The sequence below is a fragment of the Balaenoptera musculus genome, chromosome 14 (assembly GCF_009873245.2).
Source record: "Balaenoptera musculus isolate JJ_BM4_2016_0621 chromosome 14, mBalMus1.pri.v3, whole genome shotgun sequence".
Classification (NCBI taxonomy): Eukaryota; Metazoa; Chordata; class Mammalia; order Artiodactyla; family Balaenopteridae; genus Balaenoptera; species Balaenoptera musculus.
The window spans coordinates 18,998,818-19,022,716 of NC_045798.1; the positions used below are offsets into that span (position 1 = coordinate 18,998,818).

Here is a 23,899-nt window from a genome sequence, read left to right on the forward strand (position 1 = left end):
AAGCCTCCCGATGCCCTTGAACCTACGGCTATGCAGTTCTCTGCTAATGAGAGAACAAGCCTGGTAACGGGACGTTGCTGGTGATTCACTACTAGGGGCCACGTGGGGAACAAAATACCATTTCACACTCTTAATAAAAAATCATTCATACCCTTTCCTGGGTGACTCAACCGGATCTGAATAAGCATCATTACAAAAATAGGTTTTCTCTTGTCTTGTCTCTATTTTCCTTTCTTTATTATGCTGCTATGAGATGCTTACATCATGAGCTGGTCTCAGAGTAAAAATAATAATAATAAGATTCCATGCTCTGATAGAGCCTAAAAAGAACACCTGGATCCCACAAAGCAGGCAAAGTGGCTGGAAACTGGGGTGTTTGGGTTCAATTCAATTCAGTGACGCAGCAAAATGTCTTAAGAGACATAAAACAGACTTTCCAACAATGGAGAGGAGGTGATTTCTGCTTGGAAGGGGGCTCTTCTGAGCCTTTTATTGAAACAGGAGTGACTTGGGGGTCAGCAGCCTTGCAGCAGTTTCAAAAAGCAGTCCCAAGGTGCAGGCGAGGGCCTGCAGTCAGCAGATCAGTGTGGTTTCTCCTGCCCGTGGACCTGCAAGTGACCGGGAGGACCGGGGTCAGGTGGAGGCCGGGCTGTCCATGGTGGACAGGAGGTGAATGATCTGGGCCCGCTCAGCCGGGCTGATGTGCTGGCATATGTACACCAGGGAGTCCACGGCCACCTCGGGGTTTTCTTGAACCAGGCTGCATGGGAGGAGAGAGAAGGGCGAGGTCATTCCTGCCACCGAGTTCAATGGGCCCTACGGCAGCCCCAGATCCCTGTGCAGGGCCCCTTCCCATTCCTGGGGGGGGGGGCAACCAACCACCCAGAGCTCCCAACACTCTTCCTGCTGTGGTCACTGTCAGGGTGACGGTCCTTTGGGGCAGGAGGGAAGCAGAACCACCTCAAGGAACAACAGTGGAATCCCCTGGTCATAAGCTGTGTGACCCAAGACACAACACTCCCCCTGAACCTCGGCTTCATCCCCCAAATGGGGTCCCATGTGCTCTGCCACCTACCCCACGGGGACGCAGGGATCCAACCCCCCAGAAAGGCTGCTACAGAGTGGGAGCCAGCAGCCTGAGGCCTAGGAGTTCGGAATGTGGGTTCTCTAACCAAACACGCTCTGGCTGTGACCTTGGGCCAGGCCCCCTGTATGTTCCAGCAAGGACCATGAACTGAGATCATCGCACAACCTCCTGATCGCATCCCTAGGACTCTGTGCTGGGAGATCTGGCTCGGGGGGTCGGCGGCCTCTTTGCCGGGGGGCTGGGCCGTGGACCCCGACACCAAGGCTGAGACCGGGGACCGTGAGATGCGGTGGATGCGAGCGGCCCCTCTGTGGGCAGGCGGCTGCACACGAGTCCCGGCTCCGGCGCTCGCTGACAAGTGCAAGAGGTGGGTGGGCAGGCGGGGTGGCCACTCACCCTCGGATGGTCTTGAGGACAGAGTCTCGCTTCAAGTACGCGATGTTCTCGCGGACGGTGGGGCGCGGCCCCTCCCCCGCCTGCCAGTGCTGCTCCAGCCACCGCACCGCCGTCCGGTTGTCGTCCCATAGGTAGGCCTGGGGAGGCGGCAGAGGCTGCGTCAGGGCGGGATACCCTGCCGGGCGGGGCGCCCCCCCCCCGCCCACCTATCTCCGCCCCAGGCCCACCTTGACGGCCCCCTCCGTCTCCACGAACCAGCGGCGCAGCATGGACTGGACGTGCACGTGGCTGAGCTCGCTGCAGGCCTGCAGCACCTCCTGCTTGACCTGGTCCTCCAGCAGCAGGCGGCGCAGGCGCCAGTACAGGAAGCTGCGGGCGGTCTTCCAATCCAGGATGTCCTGCGGACAAGCCCCAGGCCTGAGCCCCCAGAAACGGTGGGGCGGGGGACTCGGGAGGCTGCCGGGGCCCGGCCCTGTGCTGGGGAAGGCTCTGGGACCATTCCCATTTTACAGGCCGGGAAACTGAGGCTTGGGGAGGTGGCAGAGGCAGGACACTGCCAGGCCTCTAGGCTGCCTCTCCTGGGGAACAAACCTGGCGCCCACCTCCACCTCCAGACACAGAACACGGGCTCACCAGAGGTACGGAGGGCTTAGGCGAGGTAGGAAGGAGCACGGGACGCAGGGGTAGCAGGACTGGGGATGTCCTCGTGGGGACAGGGCAATAGGGCGGGGTTTTGACGGTCAGTGGTGGGTGAATGCAGGCTGGGAACAATGGTTCCCAAACCTGGACCAGCAGTTCTAAACACACACAGAGGTTAGACTGGTGGTTCCCAAACTTGGCTACCTATTGGAATCTCTTGGGGATCTGAAAAAAAAAATACTGACGCCTGGCATCTCCCCACTCCCACCACCCCATATTCTGATTTAGTTAGTCTGGAGAGCCACCTAGGCACTAGGATTTTTTTTTTTTTTAAGCTCCCTAGGGGATTCTAACGTGTGGCATTTGACTCATCCCAAAGCCCTGAGCCCAAATATCCTCTGTGTGTTGGAAACCAGGTGACCTTAGGATGAGCCATGCACGCCGTCCCTAGAGCTGCAGGCTCTTACAGAGATGGCACCCTTCTCCAACATCCTGCTGGGCTTGTCGTGGAGGTCGGCGAACTGCACCGCCACCTGGTGGTAGATGGGCAGCAGCAGGTCCTCCCGGGCCTTCAGCTGGCCCTCCAGCTCCTTGCGGTCCTTGTTGGAGAGCTCAGGCATTCCTGCAGGTAAGGGCAAGAACCAGGGTGTGCAAGACGGGCCTCAGCTTTAACTCTGATAATGCCCAGAAGTCAAGTCGCTTGTGCAGTCTCAAAAATGCACCCAGAGTTGCAAGACAGCATTCAACACGCAACTTCAAATTTATCCCCTTTTATCAGGCCCACTGTGCTTACAGGACACTATCAGGTACCATTTTTAATATATATGATAAAATCTAATAAGGGAATATTATAAACAAGTCTATGCCAATTCGATAATTTAGATGAAATAGACAAATTCCTTGAAATATACAAACTATGAAAGCTCACCTAAGAGGAAACAGATTAAACTGAACATTCCTATATATAATAAAGAAGTTGAATTTGTAGTTAGAAACCTGCTATCAAAGATTTAAAGACATAGTGCCAATTCAAAATCAGAAAATAGGAGGAAACACTTCTCAACTCGCCCTGTGATATCAGCATTACCCTGATACCAAATCAAAGAAATTATACACCCATCATCACCATCATCATAAATCTTGTGAATTTATGATGACACAGATCAGTTATAAAGACACTGACACCGAACATGGACTTTTAAAGAGAAATACACCTAAAGTTACAAGTGAAACAAAGGTATCACTCAAACAAAAATATGTCTGATGGAAAAATTCTAAAGGGTAATTTTGCTACCAAAATTCTAATGTTTCTTTTTGGCTCAAAATACTTCAATTATTATATCTTGTGTGTGCCGAGAAATACACTCACTAAGGCATAGTGTATATTTTTTAATGTTAAAGGAGTTGATACACCGTATGTGAACATTTAAAATATCTCATAATTTTTGTTGCTGTGTTTTGGTATGTCTTCACTATTTTTAACATACCACAAACCTCCAGCAATGAGCGGGCTGAGCCTCTCTTGACCTCTGAGAAGTGATTCATTTCAGACCCACTCACCTAGCTGTTCCACGAGCTTCTTGTAAATTGGGTCGATTCTTCTCATGGTCTTTACCAGATCTTTCTTCCGGTACTTAATCTCCACTGTTCCCTCTGGCTCCAGAACACTCGCTCTGAAAAAAACAGCAGCAGGGGGGTGGTGTATGAGGTGTCCCCCAGCAAGCGACAGCCAGAGGACACGGCAGGGGGAGGCAAGACAGCCAGGAAATCTGGTGTCAGTCCTCTGCTCTTTCATTGACTCACTGTGTGACCTTGGGCAAGTCACTTCCCCTCTCTGGTCATCTGCTTCTATATCCATAGAATGAAGAACTAAACCAGCTTTTAAAATAAAGTGTTCTGGGACTTCCCTGGCGGTCCAGCGGTTCACACTCCGTGCTTCCACTGCAGGGGGCACGGGTTTGATTCCTGGTCGGGGAACTAAGATCTCACATGCCTCATGGTGAGGCCAAAAAGTAAAAAATGGGATGGAATGGAATGGACTATTCTGAACTCTGGAAGGCCCTTTCAGCTCCAAGAGTGTATGACTTTCTCCAGAACAACATAAGCCTCGAGCTCTTCAGCCAAAGTCCTTTCTGGCCTTCCTAATCTCTGCTATCCTAGGGCCAGGGTACTGTTTCTGATCTCCTTAAAGCCCACAAAGGCAAACTGAGGGATCCAAGGTATGAGTGACCCTCTCATTCCCAACTCTCTCACTCACCCCTCAGTCTCCCCCTGCCCCCTTTTCTTTTGATAGCTTGGAAACCCTGAGCAATACTATATGTAGCTCTGAGCTTCCTGGTGGCCAGAGTGAAAAGTTAATGATGACCCCATTCAAGGCTGTTCTCGTCCTGAGTCTTCCTGGAGGGTGACCTCAGCAGCCTTCCATGAAGGTCTAGGGCCACTGAAGGCAGGGCAGGTTTGGCTCATTTGCACCATATCACAATGCCTAACCCACCGCCTGAGACATAGGAGGTATCCAATAAATATTCATTGGATTAAGGAATGAATAAGGTAATAGACACAGGAAGAAGGTGCCTATCTATATTTTGGGCAGAACTACTCTTGAAGCCTTTAGAGTCTACACAGCATTTGGCATAGTCTTCATTTTGAAGGCACTCAAACACTGAGTTGCAAATATTATTGTCATTATCCTTTCTGTAAGAGTTCGTGGGATGAATTCTTGATCTAAAAAAAAAAAAAAAAAAAGTGCCAAGAAGGTTTCTCTCCCCTGAAGAACTGGTATCCTCTCATGCAAGTATTCATTCAGTCATTTGTTTGGCCAGTATTTCCCAAGCACCCACTAGGAGTCAGGCACTGTACTGGGCCCTGGGTTATAAAACTGAAAAAAAACTCTACAGGAGAGCTTTGGGAGAGACTCAGAGTCTAGTAAGAACTAGATGACTGGTCATATTTCCCTTTTCATCCTGGCTGCCAGGAAGCTCAGATGCTTTGGGTCTTTCTTAATTTGATTGCAAACCTCCTTGGGAAGCAGGTGAGTATAAGTGATGAAAGAAGAGACAACAATTCTTCCACCACTTCTGGGCTCCAGCCACTAATTCTACTGAGAAAATCCAGTCGCACACTGGATGCTAGTTTCAGACTGGTAAAACTGGAGGCTCTCTGTCCCTTCAGAAACTCAGAACGCCCCTGCGATCCTCAAGCCAGTGGCTCAAAGGTGATGGGGCCTGAGGACTGGGAGTGAGAACAAGAAAAGGCTAAGGTGGGTTGGGGGTGGCGCATCCACCTGCTCTCTTTGTCCGCGTATATTTCTATGCACAGTGGGTTGATGGAGGTGTCCATGACCGCCCAGGAGCCTCCCCGGAGCTCTGCGCATGGCGGGATGTAGATCAGGACAGGTTGTTTGTACTTCCGGAGGCCATCCACGATGTAGGCTCCAAACTTCAGCACCTGGTCGTACATGTCTGAAAAGCAAGGCAGCCACCCGGTGAGGTGACTGCAGGTCCCAGTCTTCGCTGTTCTGGGGGGTCTGGGAGAGCGTGGTCAGCTGGGAGGCTGTACAGCGCTACGGAAAGACTCTCACTGGGCCGAGAGGCAGGAACCGGCCCAGGCACAGATCGCTCCCTAAGTGCCCATGGGACCTTGGACAGGTCCCCCTCCCTTCCTGGGCCTCAGTGTCCGCACCTGGAAAAGGAGGCACAGAACGATTTCTAAGATTCCTTCCAGCTCTGACTCTGAGATGCACCCAGCCTGTCCCACTATTCCCAGAACAGAACCCTCCCCAACAGTAACACAGGCCCTCCCCTCCTGTCCACAGGCAGATGGTCCTTATTTTCTACGAAGAGGCGTCCATCCAGTACCAGGCACCTTACATGGTAACAACAGCACCATGACAAAATCCACCATAATCACACTGAGAGTAAACACCACGTGCCAGTGATGGGCTCAGCGAGTCCTCACCTTGGCCCTTGAGTTGGTCCTACTCTTACTCCCCTCGTAGAGGAGGGAAACCTCGGCTCGGAGCAGTCACCCACCCGGCAAGGATTCAGACCAGGTCCGCCGGCCCCCGTCCGGCTCTTTCCTCAACAGCCCACTGACAGGCACTGTATCTTGAAATGCGCTTGGTGGCTTAAAAAGCACTTGCGTGACTGTCAGGTCACTGATGCTCACAGCAGCCCCCTGAGGAGGGCAGGCGTCTTCTCCCCATCTTACCAAGTGGGGAGGTGACAGCCCAGGTCACTGGGCAGCTTCCCGGGGCCGCCCCTGCCTCCCCTGCCACTCCTGGTGTGACCGTGACCTCCAGCAAGTCGCACCAGGCACCCTCAGTTCCTCAACTGTAAAACGGGCGGCGTTACCTGAATGGCTCAGGGTTGGGGGGAGCTGAGCTAAAATGATGATGGGACCCCGAGGGGGCTGTCCTGAGTGCTGACCCCGAGGCTTCAGGGCACCCACAAGAAGGCCACTTTACCTTTCATGCCACCGGAGAACCCCCTCCAGTTGGCAAAGATCATGAGGGGCAACTTCTCCCGGTTGAAATCCTGGATGGCCTGGGCTGTCTTGTAGGCCGAGTCTGGGAACCACACCTGGCCTGCCTGCTGGATTATCTGGAACACAGAGTGGCCTGGGTCCGATTCCTCTGTGCAAGGGCAGCCCCGGAACATGGGACGGCCGCCCACACTTCACCCCGGAGGACAGGCAGTCTGATCCGAGTTGGCACCAAGGCCGGAGCCAGGGCTCATGGGGAAGGCCCAAAGCTCGTCTGTAACCCTCAGACACGTGACCCTCACGCTGCAGCCCAGGGAGGTTCCCGTTGCCCACTGACAGGCGCCAAGCTAGTAGAGGCCACTCTGAATGGGGTCCGAGGACCCGCCCTCTGACTTCTGAACTCCTCCCAGTATGCGGTGTGGCCCACCCTAGAAACAGCAACAGCGATGGGGGCTGGAGGTGGGAGGGATTCCTAGGGACCCGTCATCCTCTGAGGAAGACAGTGCAGGGCACTATGCATCCCACAGAGAGTGCTGAAGCCCCCCCAGGGCCAAGGACTCCTCTGAGTCTCTGAGCTGGAAAGACAGACGTGTGACCACCTAGGACCCACTCTTGTCAGCTGAGCCAGCCAAAACAGCAGCCCCAGCAAAACTACCATGAGATGGCACCTCACACCTGTCAGAATGGCTATCATCAAGAAGTCTACAATAACAAATGTTGGTGAGGATGTGGACGAAAGGGAACCCTCGTACAATGCTGGTGGGAATGTTAATTGGTGCAGCTACTCTGGAAAACAGTAAGGAGGTTTCTCAAAAAGCTAAAAATAGAACTACCATACAATCTGGCACTTCTACTCCTGGGTATATATCCAAAGAAAACAAAAACACTAATTTGAAAAGATACACGCACCCCAATGTTCATTGCAGCACTATTTACAATAGCCAAGAAATGGAAGGAACCCAAATGCCCATCAACAGATGAATGGGTAAAGAAGATGTGGTATATATATACAATGGAATACTACTCAACCATTAAAAAGAATGAAATTCTGACATTTGCAGCAATGTAGATGGACCTAGAGAATATTATACTTAGTGAAATAAGTCAGAGAGAGAAAGACAAACACAGGATGATATCACTTATATGTAGAATGTAAAAAATAATACAGATGAACATATACGCAAAACAGAAACCGGCTCACAGATAGAAAACAAACTAGTGGTTACCAAAGGTGAAAGGGAAGGCGGGAGGGGCATATTAGGGGGATGGGATTAAGAGATACAAACTGCAATGTATAAACTAGATAAGCAACAAGGATCTACTGTATAGCACAGGGAACTATAGCCATTATCTTGTAATAACTTTTAATAGAGCAAAATCTGTAAAAATGCTGAATCACTGTGCTGTACACCTGAAATGAATATGATAATGTAAGTAAACTACACTTCAATTAAAAAAAAAAACAAAAAACACGAAAATAGCAGTCCCAGCTCCCTGGCCCCTAACCTTGGCCTCGGAATCCAGGTTGGCAGGGTCTGCGGGCACAGCCAACTCCACTGTCCGTGTCTCTGCAGCGATCACTCCGACGGGGATCCCCCCCAGCCTGCAAGGTGGAGCACAAGGGAACTGGGGCGCTGGGCAGTGTCCCAGGCAGATTTGGGGACCGGCGAGTCCAGCCCGAGCTGATATCCTACAGGCATATGGGCTGGGTCCTGGGTGGCCGGGATGAGGGCATACAGAGCAGAGTGCTGTTTTCAGTCTGGCAGGCTATTCTACCGGAAGGCAAAGCAGCAGCCCCAAAGCAATGAAAAGCCTCACAAACTAGCAGGCTGGCAAGGTCCTTTGGGTGCCCTTGTTGGGGCAACAGCAGCCATGGTTGGGGGGAGGGTCAGGCCAGTGCAAGGACGGGAGCAGCACCGTCCACTAGAACTTTCCGTGATGATGGCCACGTTCTCTATCTGCCTGACCAGTGTGGCAGCCGCGAGCTGCACGTGACCACTGAGCATTTGGAATGCGGCAGGGACAGCGGAGGAACTGAATATGTGTCATGCTCTTTCACTGTAACTCATCTGAATTTGAACTGTCACGTGTGGCCAGCAGCTACCACGGTGGACAGCGTGGGTCCGGACACCACGTCACATCTGGAAAAGGGCTGAGGGATGCTGAGCCTGAAGGAGCTTCAGTCATGGGGAGTCCGTGGCGTCGGTATCTATCACCGCTGACCACTGGCTGCCCCCAGCCACATGCGGCACTTAATTACTCTCATTTACACTCCCAACAGTTGTATGAGGCAGGTTTGGGGAGAGCAGTCTTCAAATAAAGAGCTTCCTTATGGAGGGAGGGGTAGATTTCATCTCATGTTTAAAAAACATAAAAAAAAAAATAAAACACTTACGGAGAAGCAGCTAAGTTCCAATACTAGGCTTAGTATTTTCGTAGTTATTGCAGGGAGGTAAATAATAACAACAGTAATGACAGTGGTGGTAGCTGCTACCACCTGTGGAGTGGTTATGATTTTTTTTAAAGCTTTTTATTTATTTTTTAATTTTTTGGCCGCGTTGTGTGGCATGCGGGATCTTAGTTCCCTGACCAGGGAGCAAACCTGCGCCCCCTGCAGTGGAAGCATGGAGTCTTAACCACTCGACCGCCAGGGAACTCCCTGTTTATATTTTAAGTGCCTAACATATGTTGTCTCTTCTAATCATCACAACTTTGTGGTGGGGGAGGTGTCGAATTATTACCCCCATTTTACAGATGAGGATGTAAAGGCCCAGAGAGGGTGAATGACAGAGCTCAGGTCCAACTCCAGAACCTGGACTTGAAGCAACTACATCGTGTCAGGAACCTGAGTGGTAAATTATGAGGATGCTGCTTTGGGCTCCATGTAAAGAGGAACTTTTGGGCAGCTGGAGTGATCCAAAAAGATAAGGGCTACACCACTGAGGAATGAGAGGCTCAGCTTTCAAAGCATTCAAGCATAAGCCTTCTGCCAGCTATGGTCTACAACAGGGGTTCCTGCCTGTGGCCCTCCTGAAATGGGAATTCACAGCTCTGCCTGTCTGTGCAGTTTCCGGGGGGAGTACCAGGGCCACCTTCTGATTCCCAAAGGGGTCCATGGCCCCCCTGGCTAGGGAGCCCTGCCCCAGGGGCAGACACGAGGGGCAAGGGTGCTGGGCCCCAGCAAGAGGTTGGCTGAGATGCCTTCTAAAGCCACAGACAAATCCAGGCTTTATGAAGAAGTTCATCATCCAGAAAACCATCCCCCCTGCCCCCCACTGCTTTTCCTTTCAGAAAATCCTGGGGCCAGGAAGAAAGTGTCCCTAGGGGCCACCTAGGAGGAAAGAATCCCTGGCTTTGTACCTGGGAGTCCCAATACCTGGGGAGGCCAGGTGTGTGCTGCCTGCCCCATCCTCAGGGTTACCTTGCTCGTCCCGTCACCACGGTCTGGGCCCAGGGCACCATGATTTCCTTGAAACTGCCCTGGTCGAAGAATCCACTCTGCCAGGATCCCTTCAGGGCTGTGGGCAGAAGGGCAGAAGCCCAGGCCAGGGGCTGGGTTGATAAGGACCCCCCAGCGTCCGCCTGGAGGGGCAGACTGCTCTCCCGTCTCCCTAAGGACAGCCTGACCTTGACAGCCCAAATACCTTTTTTCCTGGAAAACTACACAGATACCGACCCTTCCCCCGCCCCCCAACACACAAAACCAGGGCTGCAAAAAATACAGCAAGTCAGGAATTCAGTCCATATAGAACATCCAACTATATACATCAACTCCTGTCAAGGCCACACACAAGGAGACCCTAATCACAATCTCTGCCTTTTCTTCCCAAGAGGCAGAGAGCTGATGGATGCCTTCCGAAGGTAGGATTTCAAGAAGGGACCACCTGCCCCAAAAAACTCATCCCTAACCTGGTGGCTACAGCTTCAAAACCATTTAACTGGGAAGAAAGTGTTCAATTTTAGAGAGAGAGAGAGAGAGAGAGAGAGAGAATGAATATGATGATGTCAATTGCAGCCATCCCTGGAGAGGATGTGGTGCCAGGAATCTACACCACGGTGTAAATGACAGCAGTTTGGACACAAGGTGCCAGGTAGGATGAGAGATCTCAAGTTGCGGGAGTGGGAGGTTGGGCTTCTGGGAACAAAGCAGCCCAACCTCAGTGTCTGCCTGGGAGCTGGCCCGACTAGCTGGAGAAAACTCAGTAATATATCAGGAGTTTTTTTTTTTTTTTTTTTTTTTTTATCTATTCATGGCTGTGTTGGGTCTTCATTTCTGTGCGAGGGCTTTCTCTAGTTGCGGCAAGCGGGGGCCACTCTTCATCGCGGTGCGCGGGCCTCTCACTGTCGCGGCCTCTCTTGTTGCGGAGCACAGGCTCCAGACACACAGGCTCAGCAATTGTGGCTCACGGGCCCAGCCGCTCCGCAGCATGTGGGATCTTCCCAGACCAGGGCTTGAACCCGTGTCCCCTGCATTGGCAGGCAGATTCTCAACCACTGCGCCACCAGGGAAGCCCCTCAGGCGTTTTTTAAATCAAGATAAAGCCAGTGCTCGCAGGCGAGAAAGCCCAAGAGAAATGGCAGAGGGAGAAGTAGGGCATGGGGCTTCTTTTGCTGGCAGGGCCTGGCACGCTCCTGGCAGCACTCCCCTGCCCCACACAGCTGGATGCGGAGGCCAAGTTCTAAAGGGGACAGCGTGTGAAATTATAGACCCAGGATTGTGGTAACGGGGCGGCTCAGCTTTCCTGTTCTGGTTGCTCCGAATGTAATCAAATACTTCCAAGAGGCCTACCTGTCCCTTTCAGAGAGAGAGAGAGAGAGAATTGTGTGTGTGAAAGCATGTGGGTGCACACGGGTGTGTTTGAACATGTGTGTGCACATCTCTCCATGTGAATCTGCAAACATGGGTATAGAAGAGGCTAAGTTGCTCGTCCTGAGTAAACTCATGGAGAGTTACCTTATTAGGATTAGCCAAATAGAAAAAGAAAGAAAGAGAGAGGGAGAGAAAGAAGCATTCTTCTCTTTGAAACCCTGATGTTACAGCACCAGAGTTTCCACCTATGTAACCGCATTTGGGGAAATTTGGGGAGGGAGGCCATGACCTCTGCTACCCTTCACCTCCATCCATCAGCTCCAGAAACCAGAGGCTGTTTCCATCCCTTCTTGGTCAATAGCTCAGGAAAAGCTTAGAGAAAAATCTCCATTCCTCCACCCCCTTTGCATTCGATCTCAGGTGTATCCCTCTGGGACATCTGACCAAGTAACAGTGCTTCTACCGACACGTTCCTTTATCCCAGGCACAGAAAAGAAACCCCAAGACCCAGGTCTCAGGCAAAGCCTTTTAGGACTTACTTGGGTGAGGCCTTCCTGCAAGCAACCACCGGGGGTCATAGGGTGAGCGGGATGGTTGGAATTCAATCTCTCTGTCAATGGGGTCAGTGGGTGTGATGATTGGGACTGGACTGCGATTATCCTAGAAAAGAAAGCCAGGTCTCCAGCTCAGTCCTCTGTGCTTGTCAATAACGTCTGCAGTCTGCTCTTTGCCCTCCTCTCCTCCTCTGGTGGTGATGCCTGGTCACGTGACAGAAGCCCAACCCCAAATAGCTCATCATCACATCTATGAGTAGCATTTGGTGAGGGCCTAGTAAGCGCCGGGCTCTACACATCATGTCACTTAACCATCATGATAACACCCTGGGGTGGGTGCTATTGTTATTCCCATTTCACAGATGAGGAAACCGAGGCTCAGAAAGATTAAGAGATGGTCCTGAGGTCTCATTACTACTGAGGAGGAAGCCAAGAATCAAATCGAGCCTGACTGCAAAGCTTGAGGATTCTCTGTTGTCCAATGTTACCTCTTTTGATGAGAGGAAATGCCACCTTTTTGTTGTTGTTGTTAGAGAACAGTCTTTTATTCTGTTTGTTCAGGCACCAACCATCCACTATTCCCTTAGAGAATTTACAATGACACGGAAATAGTATAGAGGTGATTTTTTTGGTAAATTAAATATAAACTATTTCCCTGGGTATAAAGAGGATATTTAGCAATTAACTTTCTGAGCTGTGGGATTAATAAACAAAGATTTAAAAATAAATATTAAAGTTGCTGATGTTTGACATTAAAATTCAAAGCACCTTGTGTGTAAAATTCTAGCTGTATTATCTCAGGGTAATTAGTTTGCTAGTAATTGTCATACAGGATGGCATGTGCATTTTAGAGGCTTGTTTCCACTCACTTACTGGCCATATTACCTTGGACAAGGTATTGCATTTCTTTAAATCTCAATTTCCTTATCTGTAAAGTGGTAATAATAATAGCAGCTCTCCGATAGGGCTGTTGTGAGGATTTAACAACATTATGAAGATAAAGGGCTTCACATAATGACTTTAGTAAGTGCTCAGTAAATATTAGTGATGACTCTTAAATCTTGGCCTTGGTGTAGGAGTTGTAAGAACTCTATTTTGTTTTTAAACATTTCATTAAATACATCATTCCACATTTAACACATGTCCATCCACATTGAAACTGCCAGCTCTTTCTAAAGGATTGACAGAGAGCATCCTTACAATGGCATTAAAAAAAAAAAAGAAAGCAAAGAACAGCAAGAACAGTGCTTGGTATCAGAGAGGGAAGGAGGGAGGAGTAAAGAAAAATTAAACCCAGCCACATCTTCAGTGCTCCCTGTTCCCCACACCACCTGGCAAATGAATTGACAACAGAGTCTTCCAGGCTCTAAGCTGCAGCGGGGGGAATACTGCACCTTTGGCATATAGGACAGCCACTCCAGGATGGTACAAACACCCTCGAAGTCATCCGGCACGGTGACATGGGAGACGCCATTGTAATGCATGATCTGCACGCCGCCCAGCTGGTTGTTGGACGTGTAAACCTCTCTGCCCAGGACCTGCTTTGACATGGCAGGGTTAGCAAGGTTCTGCCCGGCCCGGGGCCCTTCCACCTGTTTGGAAGTCATCTCCCTCAGTGGTCCGCAACCCTGGCTGCATGGTAGAATCATCTGGGAGCTTTCAAAAGTCCCGATGCCCTGGCTCTACCCAGACTGATTACATCAGAATCTTTGGTATTTTCTTTTTTAACTTCCAGAAAATTCCAATATGTAGACCAATTTGAGAACCAGTGATCCAGCTGATTACTATAGTCAACTCCAAAGCAAAACCCTACCTAACATTTCTGATGCAGCAGGTCTGCAGTGTGGCCTGAGAATTTGCATTTTTATGTGATCCCAGGTGATGCTGCTGGTTCAGGGGCCGGACTTTGAGACCCTCAGTGGGATTTTAGCAGATACTATGTTATGGAGGCTTTACAGCAATGTGGAAAGCATTTTAATACAGTGAAAAAAGTCGAATGAAACTGCACTCACTAGGAGTCTAACCATGTTAAGATACAAGACTAGAGGAAAATACACCAAAATTATAGTAGGAGCAAAATTACTTTTTGGGGGGGTCTTTTTCCAATTTTCTGCCAATGTGTAATGCCATTTTAATAATTTTTAAAATTTCAATAATATTTAAAAATTTAAATTACAGTAATACAGAGTTAGTTCCACCAGAAGAGCCTAATATATATACATATTTTTTTGGGCTCATAAGAGGCCCATATAACTGTAAAATGGAAAAACAGCTCTGACATCAGTAGGGATGAAACTGGTTTCATGTTGAGAAAAATCCCCCATCGGGGACACTGGGAAAGTTAAAATGACCCCTCCCCCGCCCCGCCCCTACATGTCCACTCCCCAGTGGCCCCTTCAAGGTCACCTTGTTGAGAGCCATTGCCCCTGTCAGGATGATGTGGGAATTCTCCACCTGGATCACTCGCTGGCCCAGCCTCACCAGATAGGCCCCGATCCCAAGGGCTCGGCAGGTCACCTGTGGAGACAGGATCCCTCCTGCATTCCCCAGGGCCACGTGCCCCACCTACCACAGTGGGGACAGCCCAGGGACCCGCTGGGCACCAATGGAAGCTGGCAACCTGATTGGAGGCCAAACAGCGTGACACAAGCCTTCCTTCAGGGTGCCTGACCTCGGCCTCCTAACCAGAAAGAATGGGGTTAGCAAAGAAGAGTGTTGTAAAGACAGCAGAAGTGGAATGTTCTGGTTCTTGCTTCAAGAGGCATGTCTGTGGCTCTTCTGAGCTTGGTCACTCCTGAGCCATTGCAGCCGTTCACACAACCAAAGGAGGCCCAGAAGGGCGTGTGAAACTGGAAAAATCTGAGCGAGGTCTGTACCGAGTTAACAGTATTGTGTCAACGTCAACGTCCCAGTTCTGATCACATCCGATGGTTATACTGTCTTGGGGGAAGCTGGGTGATGGGTACATAGGACCTGCCTATGCTATCTCGTATCTGGTGTGTCCTAAACTATTTCAAAATAAAAAGACATACAGGCAGATCTCGTTTTATTGCACTTCATGGATATTGCTTTTTTTTTTTTTTGTAACAAACTTAAGGTTTCTGGCAACCCTGCGTGTCAGATGATGGTTAGCATTTTCTAGCAATAAAGGATTTTTTAATTAAGGTGTGTACATTTTAAAAAGACATTAATGCTATTGCACACTTAATAGACTACAGTATAGTGTAAACATAATTTTTACATGGACTGAGAAACCAAAAAATCCGTGTGACGTTTATTGCGATATCCACTTTATTGCAACATTTGCTTTATGTTAGAGGTCTGGAACCAAACCTGCAACATCTCTGAGGTGTGCCTGTCTGTATATGTATAAATAAAAGATACATATATATTTATATATTTTTGGAATATATAAAAATATACATATCTTTTTATATCCTTCAAAATAAAAATATTTTGGAATATGTAAATATATGCATAAATCTTTTTATTTTGAAATATATATGAAACATATTTAAATGACATCTAGAAAACAAGCCTAAGGAAGACACTCATGGCCAACATCTTCCACCTTGGAAACTGAAGATACAACACTGAAGGTAAAAATCATATCCTGAGTGACAGTTTACCATTGAAAAGTACTATTACTACGACTCTACCAGAAACAGAAAATATTTTTGAAAAGGCCAAACTGGGGAGCGGGAAGAGAGTCATTTAGTACTAGTTAAAATCGGACAGAAGTTCTTCTAAATACTCAGTACCTTTTAAATAAGAGGTGATTGGCCCCTGATTCAAACCAACCAACTGTAACAAGATATTTTTGAGATAACTATTCAAACTGAACCCAAACTGTGTTCTGATGATATTAAAGAACTGCCATTGATACTGTTGGGTGTAACAGTACTGTGGTTACATTTTAAAAAAATGAGGGGGGGAGCATTAATCTAGTAAAGATCCACATTGGGGTACTTACAGATGGAAAGATATAAGTGGAGTTTGCTTTAAAATATTCCAGAACAGGGGGGCAGAGGGACTGGGGACATAGGAATGGTTACACACTGATAATTGTTGGAGCTGGTGATGAGTACATAGGGCTCATTAGCAATTCTCTTTACTCTCTTGACTATTTTAAAGTTTCTATAATAAAAAGTTGAGACGGAAAAGAAAATAGGAGGGGACTCACCAAGCTGATGAGTGCAATCTCATCATAATCCAGGGAGGTCTCCCCAGCAATCATGCCTGAGCCCCTCAGATTCTCTACGCCCAGGCCATCCTCCTTCCCAATGATATCCGTGATGACATACCTTCAAGAACCAAATGCGAGTTAAACACTGAGCTCTAGCCCAGAAAAATCCAAGGCTGATGTGTTTCCCAAGGACCCGAGGAAGGAAGGCTAAGCAAGGTGAGGGATTGGAAAGTGATAAAGCAGCCAGAGGTGAGATGAAGGCAGGGGTCTAGGCCCCTGATGATTGGCCCTAAAGTTTCTAGAAGGGCAAGTACAGCATCAATAATCATCATCCCTCCAACCAAAGATAAAGTTTGCCTATTCAGAGGCTGTCCTAATGAAATGTCACCCCACCCTGCATTCCTCCAGAAGCAATCTAGAATAGCCTTTGGTCTACAGAGACATGGGGGTATACAAGGAGAAGCCACTTGGTTCATCATCAATCAGTCAATCAATCAAGATTCCATGGCCACATAAGTACACTCTACAGCCTAACCCATTAGGGATTCACAAGGCATTTCAGTGCATTAAATGTTCTGAGAAAGCCTGCAATAAAGATGCTTGTTGGATCTCATTTAACCCAGTGTTTCCCAAACTTACTTGACTATGGAAAATTTTCACTCCCTCCCATCCTCCCAAATCACCAACTAACATTCCAGGAGACTCAGCCTGGGAAATTCTGATTTAAATCAGAATCTGATATAAAAAACCCACAACCTTCCCTGGAAAAGACAGTCAGTATTGCCCTTGACGTTCTCATGGAGCAGGCCCTCCCCGCATCTTCCCAGCTCACCAAATCACCGCTGAGTCAGTTTGGCTAATTTGGTCACAAAATGTGAACCTGCAGCTCTGGGGACACTGTGGGAATCCAACCTAATTCTCCTGCACGATGTGTTATTTTTGTGAAGGGCGTGCCTCATTTTGGGATGACAAGGATGGGCTCACCCTAAAGGATGCCCCAGGTGTCTGAGCTATCAGTGCCCCCCAGTGGACCTCGGGGGTCCCATTGTACAAACACTACCACCTGCTTGATATACTGTCAGAAGCCCAGAGGCGAAGAGGCAGATTCCCTGGGAGTAGCTGAAATTAACCACAGGCAAAATGAAGGAGCTGCCTGGTAAGTTATTTACCTGGATTCTCCTTCTTCCTCGATGTGTTTACAATGGACGGAGTTCAGGGAGCTGACTGTGGTGTAGTCTTGGGGAGTCAGGTACAGGTACTTAATTCCCTTAAAAATATATACTTCAGTAAGGCTATGAGTCCAGCTTCATGCACTCAACAGCCACTGTTTTGTTTTGTTTTAATGTCAACACTGTGATGGGGGGGCACGCGGGGGTGTTAATAACACCATGTTAATAACACAGTCACCTGTCTGATGTTAATACCGTGTTAATAACAGCAATAAACTGAAGGTCTGCTCTGTGCTTTCCACTCGTCCTTACAACACAACCTCACTTTCTTCCTGGGCTCTCTGATTTAATGTTTTTTAATCATCTTTTCATTCTCTTTCCCCTACGGAGCTTTTTTTTCCTTAATGCCAACCCCCCCCAATAAAATTTTATTATAGATACATTGTTTATGTAATGTGTGTATGTATGTATACATATATATGTACGTGTATGCTTTTTACATGAAAAGAATAATTTTTGCCACCTTAGGGGGTGCAATACCACCACCCTTGAGAACTCATGCTCTGGTTGCAAAGAATGACTCTGTCCCCTGCATTCTGACATTACAAGATGTATGCTTTGCTCTATTCATTTTGCCTTTTATGGTAGCTGGTGTCTCTAGGTCTCCTGGATGATTTTAAGAACTTCCTGAGGCCAGGGATTATGTTATCATTCACATTTGCATCCTTGGGTGCACTGCGTTCCAGAGATGCTCAGTACGTATTAACTCTGTGTTTACATAAAAAATAACTTTTTTTCATTATTGTCCCCCTAAGGATCCTATTTACAAACCTTTTTTCCTAATCGTCACCCCCCTCCCATGAAATTTTAATGCCTGTTTATGTACTTTATGGATATCTATGCTGTCCTACACAAAGAGCAAGAAGATTTTTTTCCTCCCCCTTGGAGGTGCTGTCACCCCCACAGAAAATACAACAGGAGCTTAGTGCAGTCACACTGCCACCCTGGCTTTATCACGTACCTTGTGGGGGTCTTCCCGGTCCACCCAAGCCACCTGGAACATGTGTTTGATCTCCTCCGCAAGGCCGATACGGGCCCCACTGTTGGCAGCGAGGTAGATTTTGGGGATGCCCTCTGCCCGGGCCATCTCGGATGCCCGCAGGTACAGTAGGTCTTCTCCAAGGCCAAAGGATCCTATCCGGAAGGTGATGTCATTGCTGATGAGGATAACGTCACGCCCGTCTGGGTACTCAAGGGTCTTAAACCTCATTTTGAAGGCCACCATGCCCACCTGGCGAGGACATGAATGCACAAGAAAACGGGCTTGTTTCTTCAGGAGGAATTTATTTATTTATTTTTGGCTGCACTGCACAGCATGCAGGACCTTAGTACCCCGACCAGGGATTGAACCCACGCCCCCTGCAGTGGAAGTGCAGGGTCTTAACCACTGGACCGCCAGGGAAGTCCCCCAGGAGGAAATTTCTTTAAAGGGTGATTCCGGCCAGGGGCTGGGCTCTGTGAGTTTTTTTTTTTAATTTTATTGAAGTATAGTTGATTTACAATGTTGTGTTCATTTCTTCTGTACAGCAAAGCGACTCAGTTCTTTACCTCATTTCCTCCAGGAAGTCGGTTCATCTCCACCAGCTGGCCCTGCGGGTCCAGCACTAGTTCGGTGTATGTCAGGATGTCTTTGGGGTACTTGTCCGGGGAGCCCCACATTTTAAAAAGAGCCTACAGAGAGGACAGGAAAGAGAAAAACCTGAAGTCATCAGTAAGGAAGTACATTTTCTACTGCTTTCTCTCTTTTTCAATCATGAACTATTTAAAGCATACATGCAGAAAAATAAATACCCAAGCACCTATCTCATGGCTTTGTCAAATCATAATTTTTCCATAGTAGCTTAAGATTTTTTTTAAAGAAATAAGAAAAATGCAGTTAAAGTCCCTGGTGTACCCCTCCCCATCCCATTCTCATCCCTCCTCCTCCCTGCTCCCCTCAGGTAACTATTATCCTGAATTACTGTCCATCAGTCCTCTGTATGCTTTTACATTTTTATTTCATCATATGTGCAGACATTTAAAACATAGCATTATTTTGCATGACTTATACTTTAAATAATGGTATTGCACTGGACACGTCCTTCCACAACTTATTTTTCCAACTCTCCAATATATTTGAGAGATTTATCCATATTGATAAATTTAGCTCTGGTTTATTCATTTTCCCTGCTGTTCAGTTTTCCATGATATGAATATATCACAATTTATTTATTCATAACCCTTTTGAGGAACATTTAGTTTTCCAATTCTACACCAACAATGCTGTAATCAACATTTTTATGGTCTTTTTTTTTTAAATAAACACGGATGAGTGTTTCAATGGGTGTATACCTAGGAATGAAATTGCTGGGTCATAGGGTATGTGAAAATTCAGATTTACTGGATATTATCAGATTGTTTTACAGTTCTAGTAAGAAGGTGTGAGAGCTCCTTTGCTCCATATACTTGGCCACACTTGGCTTTGTCAAATATTTTAATGTTTACCCATCTGCTGGGTGTGAAACTGTACTGTGATTTTTTTTTTTTTGTACTGTGATATTGATCGGTACTTCACTGATTATCAGTGAGGTGAGCACCTTAGGATATATTGATTGATCTTGTAAGTTTCTCCTTTTTTTTGTCAATGTCCTAAGTATAACTCTTGCCCATATTTTTTATAGTTTTGCTTGTTCTTTTTTTTCCAATTGATTTATAAATGCTCTGTAGATAATATTGCTCTAATCCCTTGCTGGAAACAGATATTTAAACATATTCTCTCAATCTGGGGTTTGTCTTTTCTCCTTTACATAAATAACTTTTAAATTTTAACATAGTCAAATTTATGGAGTTTTCCTATGCTTATGCTTTCAACCTCACTCCAAGTGGTTTAATCCTCTTGAAATTTATTTTTGTACACCAGATGAGGTAGAAATCGAAAATTGTTTTTTCCCAATTAGATAAGAAATTTCTTTGTACCCTTTAGTGAAATTTATTCCCTTGATTCAGAATCCCACCTCTGCATTCAATCAAGGTTCTGTTGTAAGTGGGTCTGACTCTAGACTCTATTCTGTTCCATTGGCCTATTTGTTTAGCTCTGTTAGAATAATATTACACATTGTAGTACGTACTGCTGCTGCTGGAAAGTAAATAATGACTTCTTTTAAAGGATGGCTAAGACAAGTCCTCCTGATTTTGTTCTTTTTCAAAAGTGTTTTTGCTATTCACGAACTTTTGCTATCCCTATGAATTCTTCAGTTGCACCAAAACTCCAGAATTATACTGAATGTATTAATTTGGGGGGAACTATTATCTTTATAATATTGAAGCTTCCCATCATACATAAGCATGATATATCTCTCTATTTAGGCTTAAAGTATTTCTGTAAAGTTTCAAAATTTCCTCCATAAAGGTCTTGTACGTTTTTTGTTTGATTTATCCCTAAACTTGGAGCTGATCTTAATATTGTAAATGGCATTTTTTCCAATTAGATTTTACAATAATTGCTGGTCTATGAGAGTACAATTAATTTTTGTATATTGCTCTTGTATCTAGCAATCTTGCTGTATTATCTAATTGGTTCCATAAATTCTCTTGGATTTCTTGTATAGGCATTTATATCATTTATGAAAAACATAACTTTGCTTCCTTCTTTCTAGTCTTTATACCTTTTATTTCTTTTTCTCATCTTTCTGCATTGGCCAAGAACTCTAGTAAAAAAAGTTGGACAGAAGGGGTGTTAATGGATATTTCTATCTGTACCTATCTTTGAAGCAAATACTTCTAACATTTCACCATTAGGTTCTATTAATTTTAGGTGGATGTCTTTTATCAAAATAAACAAATTCGGGGCTTCCCTGGTGGCACAGTGGTTAAGAATCCCCCTGCCAATGCAGGGAACACGGGTTCGAACCCTGGTCCGGGAAGATCCCACATGCCGCGGAGCAACTAAGCCTGTGCATCATAACTACTGAGGGTGTGCTCTAGAGCCCATGAGCCACAACTACTGAGCCCACGTGCCACAACTACTGAAGCCCGTGTGCCTACAGCCCATGCTCCGCAACAAGAGAAGCCACCGCAAGGAGAAGCCTGTGCACCACAACAAAGAGTAGCCCCTGCTCACCGCAACTAGAGAAAGCCCGCTCGCAGCAACGAAGACCCAATGCAGCCAGAAATAAATTAAAAAAAAATTCCCTTCTAGTCCTAGTTTATTAAGAGCTTTTATTATAAATAGATACTATCTTTTCAAACACATTTTTTGCACCTATTGAGAAACTTAAGTTCTTTCTTAATCTATTAACATGGTAAACTATAGACTTCCTAATACCATACAAGCTGTCACAAGATAAATACTATTTAGTCTAAATTTTTAAAAAAAAATCATTACTGGATTTCATTTGCTAATATTTTAATTATGATTTTTGTGTCCATGTTCATAAATGAGATAATAAATTTCCTTTCTCCTAATGTTCTTATATTGGATTAATATTAAAGTAATAATAACCTGATAAAATGAGTTAAGAAGCATTCCCTTTGTTTTTTCTATTCTCTAAACAGTTTGTATACAAAGGGAATTATCTGTCCCTTGAAGGTTTGACAACAATTGTTGTAAAATTGTCTAGGACCAATTTTAGTAGATGGGTGTTTTTGACCTATGAATTCAATTTCATTAATGCTTTTTTTTCAAATTATTTATTTATTTATTTATGGCTGCTTTGGGTCTTCATTGCGCGTGGGCTTTCTCTAGTTGCAGCGAGCGGGGGCTACTCTTTGTTGCTGTGCACAGGCTTCTCATTGTTGTGGCTTCTCTCATTGCGGAGCATGGGCTCTAGGCACGCGGTCTTCCGTAGTTGTGGCTTGCGGGCTCTGGAGCGCAGGCTCAGTAGTTGTGGCGCACGGGTTTAGTTGCTCCATGGCATGTGGGATCTTCCTGGACCAAGACTCGAACCCATGCCCCCTGCATTGGCAGGCGGATTCTTAACCACTGTGCTGCCAGGGAAGTCCCTGTCTGGGCCCAATTTTAGTAGACGGATGTTTTTTTTTTGGTTTTTTTTTTTTTTTTTAATTTTTTTCTGCCTTTATTTTTTTAATTTTTTTTTTTATTTTTAAATTTATTTATTTATGGCTGTGTTGGGTCTTCATTTCTGTGCGAGGGCTTTCTCTAGTTGTGGCAAGTGGGAGCCACTCCTCATCGCGGTGCGCAGGCCTCTCACTGTCGCGGCCTCTCTTGCTGCGGAGCACAGGCTCCAGACGCGCAGGCTCAGCAGTTGTGGCTCACGGGCCCAGTCGCTCCACGGCATGTGGGATCTTCCCAGACCAGGGCCCGAACCCGCGTCTCCTGCATTAGCAGGCAGATTCTCAACCACTGCGCCACCAGGGAAGCCCCAGACGGATGTTTTTGAACTATTAATTCAATTTCATTAATGCTTATAATCTATATTTTCTACTTCTTCTTGAGTCAGTTTTGATAAAATATATTTTTCTTAGAAATTTTCATCTGTTTTCAAATTTATGGGTTGTCCACCATACTCTGTTTCTTTATCTAAAAGAAAGTGGATGGATTTATTGCTGATTTGTCTGTTTCTTATTCTTATGGCCTGTGACTTCTGAGGCAAAAGGATACAGGCAATGACATTCTTAATTATAAAAGTTTCCATTTATTAAGCATCTACTGAATACTTTATATATATTTCTTACCACAACCTGGGGAAGTAGGTAATATTATTAGCCTCATTTTACAGAGGAGGAAAGTGAGGCCCAGAGAGGTGAAGGAACTTGCCCAGGGACACACAGGAAGCAAAGGACAGATCTGGAACTCAGGCCCAGGCCTTACTGACCCTAAATGGCAGCTTTTCCTACTATCCTGCATCTCCTATGCCTAAAGTACACTGATGCTTTCCTGCGGACAGTAGAAGTCCACGACCTCAGTTTCATGAACGTCATTCACAAGGCAATGGAGAAGATGTACACAGGCACCCACATCACCAATGCCAGTGTGCTCAGTCTCCTTGAAAGGCCCTTCTACGTAAAAAAAATAAAGGCATAGAAAGCATACTTGAAGGAAATACACTAAAATGTTATTGCAGTCCTCAATGGTAGACAAGTGATTACCTATGAGTGAAATTTTATTTGCTTATTCCTATTTTTCTGCATCCAGTGTATATTTAATAATCATAAAAACATAAAACATTATTTTTTTTAAGTAGACCAAAAAGTCCTCAAAGGCAGTGACCCCATCCTCTTCCTCATGGTCTGTCTACCCTTAGAATGGTTCCTGGCATGTAGCCAGCACTTAATATAAGCACTAAAAAGACCAGAAGGAAATGGTAAGCAATTCGTCTTTAGTACGTGGAACAAGGCGTCACTTTTTCCTTCTTTCCACTCTCCTTTACTTTCCAAAGTTTCTATATTATATTCCTTTTTATCACTGGGATGAAATTAGGTTTGTTTTAGAAAAATATACTATGAAGTCATTCTCAATATTAGTTTCTTTTCCTCCACGAATACTGTGTTCTTTAGAGTGGGGTCTTCAGAAGAGTA

The 23,899-nt window shown here is 46.4% G+C and overlaps 1 protein-coding gene across 2 annotated transcripts in view; it reads right to left on the bottom strand.

The window, feature by feature from the left end:
* Window positions 1-454: 454 nt before the first annotated feature.
* LOC118906860 (uracil-DNA glycosylase) overlaps window positions 455-23,899 on the bottom strand; it is a 152,464-nt gene continuing 129,019 nt past the window's right edge. For both annotated transcript variants that reach the window (XM_036874693.1, XM_036874694.1), the window contains 16 exons: window positions 18,932-19,054; window positions 18,345-18,614; window positions 17,324-17,421; window positions 16,152-16,272; window positions 14,375-14,485; window positions 13,363-13,506; window positions 11,954-12,074; window positions 10,026-10,122; window positions 8,111-8,207; window positions 6,588-6,723; window positions 5,406-5,583; window positions 3,683-3,795; window positions 2,590-2,744; window positions 1,711-1,881; window positions 1,484-1,620; window positions 455-760 (listed from right to left, as the gene is read on the bottom strand). In XM_036874693.1, the coding sequence (XP_036730588.1) occupies window positions 634-760; window positions 1,484-1,620; window positions 1,711-1,881; window positions 2,590-2,744; window positions 3,683-3,795; window positions 5,406-5,583; window positions 6,588-6,723; window positions 8,111-8,207; window positions 10,026-10,122; window positions 11,954-12,074; window positions 13,363-13,506; window positions 14,375-14,485; window positions 16,152-16,272; window positions 17,324-17,421; window positions 18,345-18,614; window positions 18,932-19,054 (2,199 nt within the window). In that variant the 3' untranslated portion in view covers window positions 455-633. The remainder of the gene's footprint in view (window positions 761-1,483; window positions 1,621-1,710; window positions 1,882-2,589; window positions 2,745-3,682; window positions 3,796-5,405; window positions 5,584-6,587; window positions 6,724-8,110; window positions 8,208-10,025; window positions 10,123-11,953; window positions 12,075-13,362; window positions 13,507-14,374; window positions 14,486-16,151; window positions 16,273-17,323; window positions 17,422-18,344; window positions 18,615-18,931; window positions 19,055-23,899) is intronic.